General features: G+C 35.3%; 3 protein-coding genes across 4 annotated transcripts; 2 read left to right on the top strand and 1 right to left on the bottom strand.

Moving 5' to 3' along the window:
• Window positions 1–1158: 1158 nt before the first annotated feature.
• On the top strand, window positions 1159–2992 carry LOC120781131. 2 transcript variants are annotated; one of them, XM_040113266.1, is made up of 2 exons: window positions 1159–2336; window positions 2620–2992. In XM_040113266.1, exons 1-2 carry the CDS (start codon window positions 1295–1297, stop codon window positions 2814–2816), a joined length of 1239 nt encoding a protein of 412 aa, XP_039969200.1. In that variant the 5' UTR covers window positions 1159–1294; the 3' UTR covers window positions 2817–2992. The 2 variants fall into 2 exon arrangements, with proteins under 2 accessions (XP_039969200.1, XP_039969199.1); XM_040113265.1 differs by having other exon boundaries at window positions 1159–2442; window positions 2516–2992.
• A 911-nt stretch (window positions 2993–3903) lies between these two features.
• Window positions 3904–4615, top strand: LOC120781129 (putative nuclease HARBI1). The gene is made up of 3 exons (XM_040113262.1): window positions 3904–3944; window positions 4011–4158; window positions 4233–4615. The coding sequence occupies exons 1-3, from the start codon at window positions 3939–3941 to the stop codon at window positions 4613–4615; spliced, it is 537 nt and encodes a 178-aa protein (XP_039969196.1). The 5' UTR covers window positions 3904–3938.
• A 56-nt stretch (window positions 4616–4671) lies between these two features.
• Window positions 4672–5412, bottom strand: LOC120781128. The gene is made up of 3 exons (XM_040113261.1): window positions 5269–5412; window positions 4721–5173; window positions 4672–4677 (listed from the first exon to the last, which is right to left on the bottom strand). The coding sequence occupies exons 1-3, from the start codon at window positions 5410–5412 to the stop codon at window positions 4672–4674; spliced, it is 603 nt and encodes a 200-aa protein (XP_039969195.1).
• Window positions 5413–13618: the final 8206 nt, after the last annotated feature.

The raw sequence follows: 13618 nt of genomic DNA, 5'->3' as shown, positions 1-13618 counted from the left end.
ACATTTGCTATATGTACAATAGACTACGATCTTTTTGATTGGTTGAAAATTGTCAATTTGGCATTAAAAAAACGACCATTTTTTTTGTAAAAAAACGATTTTTTTTTTCAAAATTACGCCATTTTCTTAATTTTTAATATTTTTCAAAGATCGTAGTTCATTGTATAGAAAATATATTTAAGTTTAATAAACATTTTGAATTTTTTTGTTTCAGCTACTCAATCGACCGGAATCATGCCAGCAGTTGAGGCACTTTGTTTTCGGCACTTCTGCAGACAGCTCATAACTCCGTTATTTTTCAATACTTTGGTAAAAAAAAAATTGTTTAATATTGTAGCTAAAAATATACTTTATTACGTCCATAGAACGTCGAAACATTCAATCTAGTACTTTCTTTTAAAAAATTCACGAAAATCGCCTAATTTTTCCTCTCTTTAGTCTTGCCAAGTTCAAAGATTATAAAATGTTCGGTTACACCTGAACTTAGCTCTTCCGTACTTGTTGGTACATCGCGTTATCAGGGATAGATAAATTTGATCTTAACTTCTTTTCAATTACTCAAGATATTCACAATAGTCATTTATGGAAAAGCCATGGCCGACCAATGAAAGCGGGTTATTTGTCAACCTGCCCTTGCCACAAAAACTTATGTACATATGTGACAAAATTTTTGAAACGGGCCACATTATTTTTGTTGGTCAAAAACTTTTAAAACAAACGTATAGTTTATTAGATTTAGAGTATATAAAAACACGTTTCAGCTGGTTTTGTGAAATTATAATTTTTACGCAGATATTAACAATTTATTTTTTCAGCATTTACGAGAGAAAAACTAATTTTGTTGATACTTATTCGAGCTCGGTGTTCGGTTTGTTGTAACAATGATACAAAATAAGTTTAATTGACATATATTGCAGTTATATAATCCAACCGAATTATTTCGTTGAAATTATAAACAATTTTTTTAAACAAATAATTTTTTTTTACAACTTCTCAATCGTTTTTAATTACGTTTCTTGCAAATAACTGTTACGTGTTCAATCGCGCGTCTTACAAATAAACAAAATTTTAGGGGACTCAATTTCGTGGAAAGTTATCAGCATTTTTCTGTGAACGCGCCGCGCGATGTATATATAGTATGGAAAACAACGAGCGCGCGGCAACAAGTTCCAACGCGTCGAAAAAACGAAAACAATAGTGAAAATCGGGTGTTGAACTCATTCGAGCCTCAGTAGTCAACAGAGAAACAAGCGTCAAAATTTTTGTGCTGAGAGGTTAAAAATTTAAATTGAAAATGCCGCGAGCAAATAGCTGCTGTAATCCTTTGAACAAAAAAAGTCATAAATGTGTGTACAAAAATGTTGCTATAGTGACAGTAAATTGGAGTTTAAAATTTGCAAATTTCGTCGGCAAATTTGTTTGCAAACCGTGCCAACGAGAAATATATGGAATACCAGAAGAAGAATGTCCATGGAAAATTGAAAACAACCAAAAAATAGAATCCATGATGGGTGACGAAGCATCATCTGATAGTGACAGCGATATTGTCGATAATTTCTACCGAGATCCAAATTACGTAAGTTGTGAAAATCGGAAAGATAAAATAGAAAAAGTTAATGAACTTCTCATTGAACTCGGCGAGCCACCCCTTAAAAAACAACGTGCTTCATTTTCAAATTCTGGAGAAAATGGTGATGATAATAGTGAGAGCTGGATCAATGATTTAAAATTGGCTCTATTGAATAAAAAATCACGAAGCGATAAAATTTCGTTATTGACAACAGTTCCTCTGGATTGGACCATTCGACGCATGAGAAGAGAATTGAATATTTCTCGAAGAATGGCATCGAGAGCCAAAAAATTACACGCTAATTGCGGATACGGTGCTCGTCCTAAGCCAAAAACTGGACGTCGGATCGAAAATTCTATCCTGAAAAAAATTGAAGAATTTTATTTGTCCGACGAGTATAGTCGAGTTATGCCAGGCAGAAAAGATTACATTTCTGTGGTAAAAAATGGTCAGCGCTGCCAGGAACAAAAGCGACTACTCCTACACAATCTCCGTGATTTGCACACTAAATTCAAGGACGCTTTTTCGGACGTTAAAGTATCATTATCCACATTCACACGACTTCGACCACGTCAATGTATTTTAGCTGGGCAGTCTGGTACTCATAACGTTTGTGTATGCAAAATACACGAGAATATGAGGTTGAAGTTCGCCGCATTGAAACAGGAGTTGAAACAAAAAGGCATAATCTTTGAACTCAACTACAGAGACACTTTCAAAGATATGATGTGCGATGCAGCAAATCCAGATTGTCATCTTGCAAATTGTGAAAACTGTCCTGGACCCAGTATGATTGCAAATAAGTTGAAAATATTACTTGAGCAAAATGGAGTATCACAAATTCAATTTCAACAATGGACAAGTACAGACAGGTATGTATAATGTAGAATAATTTTTACAGTAACTCAATGATCACTATTGTTGACCCTCTCTCTATGGTTACAGGTGCGAACTTCTACTGAATTCTTCATCAAGGGAAGAATTTTTGCAGCAACTGATCAAAGATTTGCCTGCCGTTGCCAAGCATGATTTCTTAGCTAGATCGCAAGCAGCCTATTTCGAGGAAATGAAACGTAATGTAAATGAAGGAGAATTTATTGTGACTCTTGATTTTTCCGAAAATTATACTTGCCAAGTACAAGATGCCGTGCAGTCTCAACATTGGGCTAATGTTCAGGCAACTTTACATCCCTATGTAGTGTACTATAAAAAAATAACGCGGTCAAAAATGAAAACTACGTCTTGATTTCTGAAAATTTGCACCATGATGCAAACGCGGTGCATTTATTTAACACGAAAGTCATCGCCTACTTGAAAAGCAAATTTGGTCAAACGAGTATCAAAAAAGTGATATATTTCTCCGATGGAGCCGGATCTCAATACAAAAATAAATTCAATTTGAGCAACTTGCTGCAACACAAAACAGGGCCCGAATCGCGGCATTCGTGATCGAGCGAGCTATTGTATCGTAACAAATTTCGTGACGTTTCGAGTAGCCGGATCGCCGCACTCGATACGAAGCGAATCTAAATTAGCTCACTGTAACAGCCCTGGCCTCTGTACAAATGGCATTTACGAAGTGTCAAATTGTGAAATCAAAACAAAAGAAATCAAAACAAAGAAAGTTGTTGAAGCCGCGCTAAATTTTTTTAAAAAGGTGAAATACTATTGTTTTATCAAAAGTGATGAATCCGATAATTTTTTTATATTCGTCTTCGGAATCTGAGGAAGAAAACGTGCAGCAAGTCATAAGGAACCGAATGCGAGACAAAAGCAATCCCTTGACATTGCCGGAGGCAGCGTAAGGAATTAGAATTGTGTACAAATTAATTTCAATTGCCTACATGTTTATATTTACAGCTTCAGGAAACGGTTCAGACTCTCTAAAAGTGCATTTAACTATGTATTGGCTGAACTCAAATTTGAAGGGCATTTGTCAACCGCAGTGCCACCAATGATTCAACTGGGAGCGACTTTGTCCCTTTTGGCCAGTGGTGGCTACCAGCACTTGGTGGGAAATGACTTTTTGATAGGTATATGTCAAAGCACTATTTGCAAAATAATCAAAAATGTAGTCAGCGAAATGGAAACAAAGTTGTGCCCCCAATTTATTAAATTCGTGCCCGACAATCTTTCGGAATGCACGAAATCGTTTGTTGAAAAATACAAAATTCCTGGAGATAAGATTAGAGCTTTTATTTTGAGTACAATGTAGCGCTTTTAAAGCTGAAGTATACTTAACATATTTAAATATATGTTTATGCATGCAGTTATTGGATGTATTGATGGCACGCACTTTGGGCTGCAAAAACCAACGTTAAATGAGCACATGTTCTTCAACAGGAAAGGATACCATAGCCTCAACTCAATGATAGTAGGTTGCATATAAAATGTACGCACATACACATACGTATACTTATAAACTTTAATTTAATTGCAGATATGTGACCATGAATACCGCATTTTAGCCATTGACTCAAAGTATGGTGGAGCCGCACACGATTCCTTTGTGTGGAAGCATTCGGCACAACGAAAGTTTTTGGAGGAGCAATTTAACCAAAATAACGTCAAAAATGTTTGGCTTTTAGGTAATATAACTTTTTATTGTACTGTTATGCATATATGTACCTAAATTTAAAATGCATTTTTCGTAAATCAATAGGAGATTCGGGTTATCCCTTGGAGCCGTGGTGTTTAACACCATTCAGGAACCCTGAAGAAGGGTCTACTCAAGCTAGGTTCAATGAGGCTCATTCTAAAGCTCGCTGTGTGGTTGAAAGAACCATTGGTATCCTAAAGGGCCGTTGGAAAATTCTCAGCAATGACAAGAGAAGCCGTTACAAACCTGAAAAAATGGCACAATTCGGGAATGTATGTGCAGCGTTGCATAACATTTGCATACATTTCAAAGATGCGTCGTATTGCAGACATTATGCAAGTGAAACTATCAACACAGAAGTGGATATGGGAAACGAAACTCATTTAACCAAAATTGGACACAAAATTCGAAATCAAATAATGTTGGCGCTAGAAAATACAATTTGAATAAAACAAGTGTATATATGTTTATTATTATTTGTATGTATATTTATTTATTTTTTTTAAGGCTTCTAATTGTATTCGGTTAATTTGCAGCTCTATTGCTTTGACTTCCATATTAGCTTTGTGAGCTTCCTCTTTCATTTCCATCGACCTCTCCTTCAAAGCTATAAGCTTGTCTAGTTTTTCGCCTATACTCTGCTGGTAGCTTTCAAACGCGATCATGTTTTCTTTAATGAGGGCCAGCTTTTCATCGGCAGCATCCTGTTTGCTCCTCTTCGTAGCGCTGCGACTAATAGAGGGTTTCGGTGGAACGTCGTCTTCGTCACTATGTAAAAGCTCTGCCATAAGCTTTTCGACAGGCTCTTTTTCAGGGGTGGAGTTACCAAAAGTTCTTACTTCTCCCAGGCCTTCTACCGCAACGTCCATGCCGGTAGCCTGAAGCAGTTGCTCCTCTGCTGTTGTTAGGTACTTTTCTTCGTAAGGACCACCACCAGTTCGCTGCTTCGACGCTTTGTTGAAAGACAACTTCTTTTTGACGTTGTGCTTTTGATCAGCAAATACCTATGTAAGTGTATATGTATATAGAAAATAACATTTGTGTTAGTAAATTTGTTAAGACACTTATCAAAAGAGGAAATGCATGGAGATCTACGTACTTTCCGCCAAGACTTAGCATCCTTCATTGGTGGACCGGCCGCATTAAGCTGGACCGCCAAGGAGTCCCACAATTTATTGGCAGCAGCTTTGCCCTGACCACAATTCGGCAACATATTTTTGGCCAAATCTTGATGCCGAAGCATGTATTCGGCCATTAAATTTTTTTGTCTCATGTTGATTTTATTAACATTTGTCCTAAAAAAATGATTCTATTTATAAAATAGTCAATAACATAAACGTTAACTTACATTTTATTTGATTTTTTCTGAGTAGACTCACGACATTTAAAAACTTTTGAATTAACGATTGCAAATTATCAATCGAATGACATTTCGTTAGGTTCGTTTGAATTACAACTCGTTATCGAATGACAGAATGTCAAATTTCGAACGAGTGTACTCGATAACGAGTGCCGCAATCCGAAAACTGGAAATTTCGAACAATTTTACTCGTTCACGAATGCCGCAATTCGGGCCCAGATTTCAATGTTGAGGCTGAATGGAATTTTTTTGCTACCTCACACGGTAAAGGAGCATGTGACGGAATCGGTGGCACTGTAAAAAGACATGCTTTCCGGGCTAGTCTACAAAAAACACTTATAACTACACCAAAACTTTTGTACGAATGGGCAAAAAGTTTTTCAAACAATTGATTTTGATTTTGTTCGTTAGAAGAGCATAATGTACATAATAAATCTATTGAAAGTCGGTACGATATGGCAAAAACTGTGAAAAATACCAGACAATATCATTACTATGCCGCAACCAACGATAACAAACTTGAGTGTAAAATATTTTCTACTTCCGGAAAAATCTGTATTTGAGGGTGTGACCAAGAAAAGATTGAATAAAAAATGAAATTTTGTACCGACATGTAAAAAGGAATCAATATTTACATTTTTAGGTACTTTACAACACTACCTGGATTTAGAACCAAACTGAATCTCATGCCATGATCACAAAAAAGTATTAATAACTTTCCACGAAATTGAGTCCCCTAAAATTGTGTTTATTTGTAAGACGCGCAATTGAACACGTAACAGTTATTTGCAATAAACGTAATTAAAAACGATTGAGAAGTTGTAAATAAAAATTATTTGTTTAAAAAAATTGTTTATAATTTCAACGAAATAATTCGGTTGGATTATATAACTGCAATATATGTCAATTAAACTTATTTTGTATCATTGTTACAACAAACCGAACACCGAGCTCGAATAAGTATCAACAAAATTAGTAATCAACAAATTTTTCTCCCGTAAATGCTGAAAAAATAAATTGTTAATATCTGCGTAAAAAATTATAATTTCACAAAACCAGCTGAAACGTGTTTTTATATACTCTAAATCTAATAAACTATACGTTTGTTTTAAAAGTTTTTGACCAACAAAAATAATGTGGCCCGTTTCAAAAATTTTGTCACATATGTAAACGAGTTCCCATAGTTTCCTAGTCTGTCTGTAAAATTAAATAAAACAAGTAAGGAAGGGCTAAGTTCGGGTGTCACCGAACATTTTATACTCTCGCATGGTAAAGTGATAATCGAGATTTCATAATACGTCATTTACATATTTTTCAAATACCGTATTTTTGTAAAGTTTTATTCCGCTATCATCATTGGTTCCTAATGTTTATACTCGTATTATACAGAGAAGGCATCAGATGGAATTCAAAATAGCTTTATATTGGAAGAGGCGTGGTTGTGAACCGATTTCACCCATATTTCGTACATGTCATCAGGGTGTTAAGAAAATATTATATACCGAATTTCATTGAAATCGGTCTGAGTAGTTCCCTGAGATATGGTTTTGGTCCATAAGTGGGCGAGCCACGCCCATTTATTTCAATTTTTAAAAAGCCTGGGTGCAACTTCCTTCTGCCACTTCTTCCGTAAAATTTAGTGTTTCTGACGTTTTTGTTAGTCGGTTAACGCACTTTTAGTGATTTTCAACTTATAACCTTTGTATGGAGGTGGGCGTGGTTGTTATCCGATTTCTTCCATTTTTGAACTGTATATGGAAATACACTGAAGAAAACGACTCTGTAGAGTTTGGTTGACATAGCTATAGTAGTTTCCGAGATATGCACGTACAACTTAGTAGGGAGCGGGGCCACGCCCACATTTCCAAAAAAATTACGTCCAAATATGCCCCTACCTAATGCGATCCTTTGTGCCAAATTTCACTTTAATATCTTTATTTATGGCTTAGTTATGACACTTTATAGGTTTTCGGTTTCCGCCATTTTGTGGGCGTGGCAGTAGGCCGATTTTACCCATCTTCGAACTTAACCTTCTTATGGAGCCAAGGAATACGTGTACCAAGTTTCATCATGATATCTCAATTTTTACTCAAGTTACAGCTTGCACGGACGGACGGACAGACGGACGGACGGACGGACAGACGGACGGACAGACAGACATCCGGATTTCGACTCTACTCATCGCCCTGATCACTTTGGTATATATAACCCTATATCTGACTCTTTTAGTTTTAGGACTTACAAACAACCGTTATGTGAACAAAACTATAATACTCTCCTTAGCAACTTTGTTGCGAGAGTATAACTAAACAAAAACGGTTTGGGATATAAATGAAATTCTTTATTCCTCTGAAGGTACATTCGATGTCATTATGTATGGAGCTCGCTTTCTTTGGCCATGCAACACGGGCACACTTGCACAAGTTCAGACGCTGAACCCAAATTTCGACGGTTTTTAAGCATAAATCGGCCGATATACTGCTGCACTTCACGTTCGATATTCGCACGAAGTTGATCAGTCGTCGCTGGCTTGTTGGCATAGACCAGAGACTTTACGTCACACCTTAGTAAAAAGCCCAACGGTGTACGAGGCAGCCAACGGACTGGACCATTTCGTGAGATAGCACGTTCACCAAATTTGGTTTTCAATAAATCGATTGAGACATTTATTGTGTGGCACCGTCCTGTTGGAACCACATATTGTCCAAGTCCATATCATCCAATTCGGGCCAAAAGTAGTCGGCTATCATTAAGCAGCACCTTTCCCATTCACAGTAACGTGTCGGTCTTGACCACCACGGAAGAAGTACGGCCCAATGACGCGCCGGCCCATAAACTGTACCAAACCGCAATTTTTTCAGGATCCAGTGGTGACTCATGGAGTACGTACTTTCACAGGAATCAAAAATTTCATTGATATCCCAAACCATTTTTGTTTTATTTAAGAAAACTTTTGAAGTGCTCTTATTGAAAACCCCGCTCTCCAAGGTGAGGCCACTGACACCGAAGTTCGCTAGTAAATTTTAATAATTTCGACGCGTTGTTGGATCGTAGATCTTTCCATGATGAAATGGCAAACCTTACTGAAGAGAAATGGCGTTGTTTGCTGTCCCTATTGGTTTGCTTTTGTAGCGTATTTATTGAAATACCCGTTATCAATTATTGCAGATAATTTTTAAATCTTCTTTAAACTCAACAAAACATGCTTTAAAATTATTCAAATTTCTGCGAAGGTGTTTAACACAAAAGACTGTTGGGTATATTATTCAACATCCCTTTGACGCCCAGAATAATTTTACACAAATTTGCTTTCCGTACGCATAGGTACTCGGCTATAACCGCATAAGCGGTGTCGACGCCAGTAAAGAAAAAGAAGAAGAAACACATAGGTACATAATATATTATATACTAAAGTGTAATAAGTACACATACGAAAATGAAGTACGTAAATGTTCTTGGAAAAACTTCGCTTTTAGTTTAACATACAGTGGCTCAAACGCATAATTGGACACTAAGTATAAGATTATTCAAAAGCCGATATTTCTCTTCAATGAGAAAATTTCCAAAAAGTTTTGATGCAGAATTGTAGATTATAAAAAGACTTTTTAAAAATTTATAATACTTATGATCATTTATTAAAAAACTTTTTTCTAATTAAAAAGAAACCAAAATAAACAAAATTCTTGTCAAACGTATAATTGGACATTCATATATAAATAAAAGTTTTAATACTTGGAAGCGAAACCTTTGCTTTTATTACTGCTTCTAAACGTCGGGGCATAGACTGCACGAGATTGGAGCAAAATTCTGGAGTTATGCTCTTCCACTCACGTTTGATTCCCTGCTTCAACTGCTCTATTGTGTTGAAAGTGGATCGATAGAGCTTTCGGGCAAGTTCTTCCCAAACATGCTCAATAATGTTAAGATCTGGCGACTGTGCAGATGTTTGTAACAGTGTTGGACAATTGTGAATGAGCCACATTTTCGCTACGTGTGAAGTATGCTTTGGATCGTTGTCCTGATAGAAAGCAAATTTGTCCAATATCTTCAATTTATCCGCACTTTGCTTCACATTTTGTTTCAAAATGTCCAAATAATGGAATCGATTCATTTTACCCTCTATAAAATGAATTTTCCCTACTCCTGCACTAGAAACGCAAGTCCGCACCATTACCGAACCTCCCCCATGCTTGAACGTAGCCCGAGTGTTATTAGGCAAAAACTCAGTATTTGGTTTACGCCAAACGTATATCTTTCCATCTGATCCATGTAGGTTTAATTTACACTCATCAGTAAACAATACCTATAAGATAAGTGATAAGATAAAAAAATGTAATCAAGTTTAACAAATTTTACAAAATTTCACCCGTGCAATTTTATTCTTTTTACTGATATACGGTTTTTTTCTGGCTATTCGCCCATTGAAATTATTCTTTCTTAACATGTTACGAATGGTCTCGGCACAAACCTCTTTTTTTAAATTCTTGCTGACCACATTTTTTAATTCATTCGCCGTTGTAAATGGTTTTGTTTTTATTTCTCTCACAATCCAACGCTCATCATAGTCATTTAATTTCCTTCCTTGGCCAATACGACTTTTATTTTCTACTTGAAAATTTTTAACATACCGTTGAATGATAGCATGAACTGTGGACGGGCATCGGTTAACAATTTCAGCGATATTACCCACAGATTTACCCTCTCCATATAATTTTATAATTAAATGCCGCGTTTCCAAAGTCGTTTGCTTTTTTCGTTCATCCATTTCAATATTTGTCTGCACTTTGAACACTACACTTACATACTGATTTATCATTTGCCTTGGAATTAACATGAACTCACTCAGCAGAAAAAATAACGGATCCAAAAAACCGTTTTCAACAATAACTCGGCGTCTACACTATTCGTCCAATTATACGTTTGACGGGAATTTTGTTAGCTTTTGTTTCTTTTTTAATTTGAAAAAAGTTTTTTGGTAAAAGATCATAAGTATTATACATTTTTAAAAGGTGTTTTCATAATCTACAATTCTGCATCAAAACTTTTTGGAAATTTTCTCATTGAAGAGAAATATCGGCTTTTTAATAATTTTATACTTAGTGTCCAATTATGCGTTTGAGCCACTGTAGTACATCAAGGTCTCACATCTTTTGTTGGCTTGTACTTCAGCGCCTCGTCATGTTAGCGATAAAAATATTACATTCTTATGTGTGTAGAAACAAGAGTATTTTGCCTTCGAGCCATACATTGTTAGCAGTAAATGTTGACTTAGGTAGACAACATAGAACAAATTTGGTACATTGTTCCTACATATGTATGTATGTATATAAATATTAAAACCATAAATTCCAGTATAGTAGATAGGCTAAAGTAGGTTGAGGCATATTAAATGTGGCAAAATGGTGAGCACCTTTTTGAATCAATAGTGATAGCTACGATAATTAGATTCAATGATGTGGTTTTAAATTTATTATATTACATACATATGTACATATGTACATATATACTGTTCGTAAATTCATGCATATTCTGCACGAAACGCACATGGTACCCATCGCGGCGACAGCTTACCAATACACAATAATTCATTCAGGATATGTTTCACGGGATCTTTTGATACTTCTACTTTCTCAACTTTATCGCGTATTAGTAAGATATTGTGGTCTTTTGTAATATTGTCCTCCGTGGTGGCCGTTTTCGGTGCGTCTTTAAGGGGCTTATTTGAAAACGATTTGTGGCCATGTTGATACGTGGTAAACCAGTATTTGATAGTCGTCGTCGAAGAAATTTAGACAGTAATTAACTGCGAATTAGGGTATATTCCTGAAACGATAGCAAATTTTTTTGCATTAGTGGTCCTTTAAGTAAATATTTATTGGATCTGCCTCATTCAGAAATATTATTTTTCTTTTGGGTAATTCAGTTCTGACCACAATTTAATACATGGTTCTCAAAAAAACAAACGTCATGCTAGGAACAAAACGAAGCTTTTTTATTTTAGCTAGCGAGGGGCACCTAGACCTTTAAGAGGCTCATTTTGAAACGACAGGGACTAAAATCCCCTCACTCTGTTACCATCCTGTGCTACTGATGAAAATAACAAAAGATTATATGTGCAATTAACGAAACATCGCTAAATACCTTCGACATATGTATATGTAGTTGCATAGAAAATTTTTTATAGACTCTTTTTCTATGAGGCATGTTCAAGCAATTCACCTGCTTACCAGGAATGTCACCATGTTCTGGAATCCATTAAAGAGATCAAAGTATTATTTCACTGTCTTCGATGAAACCCTATTAGACTAATCTGGTACTAATTTTGGTTAAAAAATACCACCCCCCACTCGATTATCAATCCCGTACTGAAAGTGTAGATATACAAGTACGTATAGTACGTAAATTAACCGAATATCATGGAGAGTACAAAACTTCTTCTTTTTATTAGGCCAGAGTAGAGTTATCATGTTTGTTACTTTTCAATTTTTAAGTTATAAGGTTGGTACGCAGCTCTCAAGTAATTGCTCAAGAAAGAAAATACATTATTTCTCAAGCAATTTTGGCAGCTGGTTACGCATTGTGAATGATCTACATTAGAAGAGCAAGAGAGAATAAACAAAGAAAACAAACTTTGTGCGTAATATGTATGTGTGTATGTATATGGTAACATAAATATTTTCATTGAGATTTAAGAAATGTTGTTGATGATTGGTAGGTTTTATACAACATTTCAAAATGGAATATACTTCATAATAATGATTTCAACTAATTTAGGATGAATTTGACGATTACTTCGAATTTCCTTCAAGAAACAATTGTTGATTTGATGTTTCTTCGCAAAACAAGGTTTGCCATATTCACATTTTACTGAAAAAAAGTATCAAAAATTGGTACTAGATTTCTTGAGAGCTGCGTACTAGCACAAGTAAGTTTGTCGCAGGAAAGTATCTTGACCGTTTCTTAAGCGTTTTTTTATATGAAGTTTTTACGTTTCTTGCGAGCTGCGTACTAAGCTTAATGCAGGATAACTTTGAACAGCCTAGTTCTTCAATTCGAATACCGTCCAAAGATCTACAACGACTAAGTGCTACATAAGCTTGTCCAGCAGCAAACAGTCAAGAGCATAGATAAATTTAAATTACCAACCCGAGAACGTATATTTATAAATACAACCTTGAAGCTAATGAACGGTCGACGCCCAAAACAGTATGCTATTCAAATGTCACCAAAACTAGTTATACATATATAGATGTTGCATACATTTAAGCGCATCTTTTTGTTGAGCTGCTTAAACTTACTATCGCCTTCCTACAGTGTCGCTCAAATATTCTAGGTTTCAGTACCACTTAAAAAAGTTACAAACAAACATACATACATATATACAAGTGAAGCTAATAAAAGCGTATTAAAAACGCATCGAATGTATAGACAATGAAAGTTTTTAATATGCAAGGAACTGTAGTTGGAAGTAGACAGCTGGAACGACAATGATGAACCTGGACGGCATGCAAGAAAAATAAATAATATTCGAAATGGCGTCGTAATGTGACAAAATTTTTGAAACGGGCCACATTATTTTTGTTGGTCAAAAACTTTTAAAACAAACGTATAGTTTATTAGATTTAGAGTATATAAAAACACGTTTCAGCTGGTTTTGTGAAATTAGAATTTTTTACGCAGATATTAACAATTTATTTTTTCAGCATTTACGAGAGAAAAACTAATTTTGTTGATACTTATTCGAGCTCTGTGTTCGGTTTGTTGTAACAATGATACAAAATAAGTTTAATTGACATATATTGCAGTTATATAATCCAACCGAATTATTTCGTTGAAATTATAAACAATTTTTTTAAACAAATAATTTTTTTTACAACTTCTCAATCGTTTTTAATTACGTTTCTTGCAAATAACTGTTACGTGTTCAATTGCGCGTCTTACAAATAAACAAAATTTTAGGGGACTCAATTTCGTGGAAAGTTATCAGCATTTTTCTGTGAACACAACAACAACAACAACATTGAAATCTGTTTTGTGTTGCAGCAAGTTGCTCAAATTGAATTTATTTTTGTATTGAGATCCGGCTCCA

The sequence above is a fragment of the Bactrocera tryoni genome, unplaced genomic scaffold, assembly GCF_016617805.1.
Source record: "Bactrocera tryoni isolate S06 unplaced genomic scaffold, CSIRO_BtryS06_freeze2 scaffold_327, whole genome shotgun sequence".
NCBI lineage: Eukaryota > Metazoa > Arthropoda > Insecta > Diptera > Tephritidae > Bactrocera > Bactrocera tryoni.
The sequence above is the reverse complement of the archived record's forward strand: the minus strand, read 5'-3'. Positions and strand labels throughout refer to the sequence as shown.

What these genes read in the sequence shown, in the direction of transcription:
- LOC120781131 (XM_040113265.1), top strand. Translation starts at nt 1,295, where the DNA reads ATGCCGCGAGCAAATAGCTGCTGTAATCCTTTGAACAAAAAAAGTCAT. An exon ending in CAATGGACAAGTACAGACAG is followed by an intron (nt 2,443 to 2,515) that starts GTATGTATAATG and finishes CTATGGTTACAG; the next exon opens with GTGCGAACTTCTACTGAATT.
- LOC120781129 (XM_040113262.1), top strand. An exon ending in CAAAAATGTTTGGCTTTTAG is followed by an intron (nt 4,159 to 4,232) that starts GTAATATAACTT and finishes GTAAATCAATAG; the next exon opens with GAGATTCGGGTTATCCCTTG.
- LOC120781128 (XM_040113261.1), bottom strand. Translation starts at nt 5,412, where the DNA reads ATGCTTCGGCATCAAGATTTGGCCAAAAATATGTTGCCGAATTGTGGT. An exon ending in ATGCTAAGTCTTGGCGGAAA is followed by an intron (nt 5,174 to 5,268) that starts GTACGTAGATCT and finishes ACACTTACATAG; the next exon opens with GTATTTGCTGATCAAAAGCA.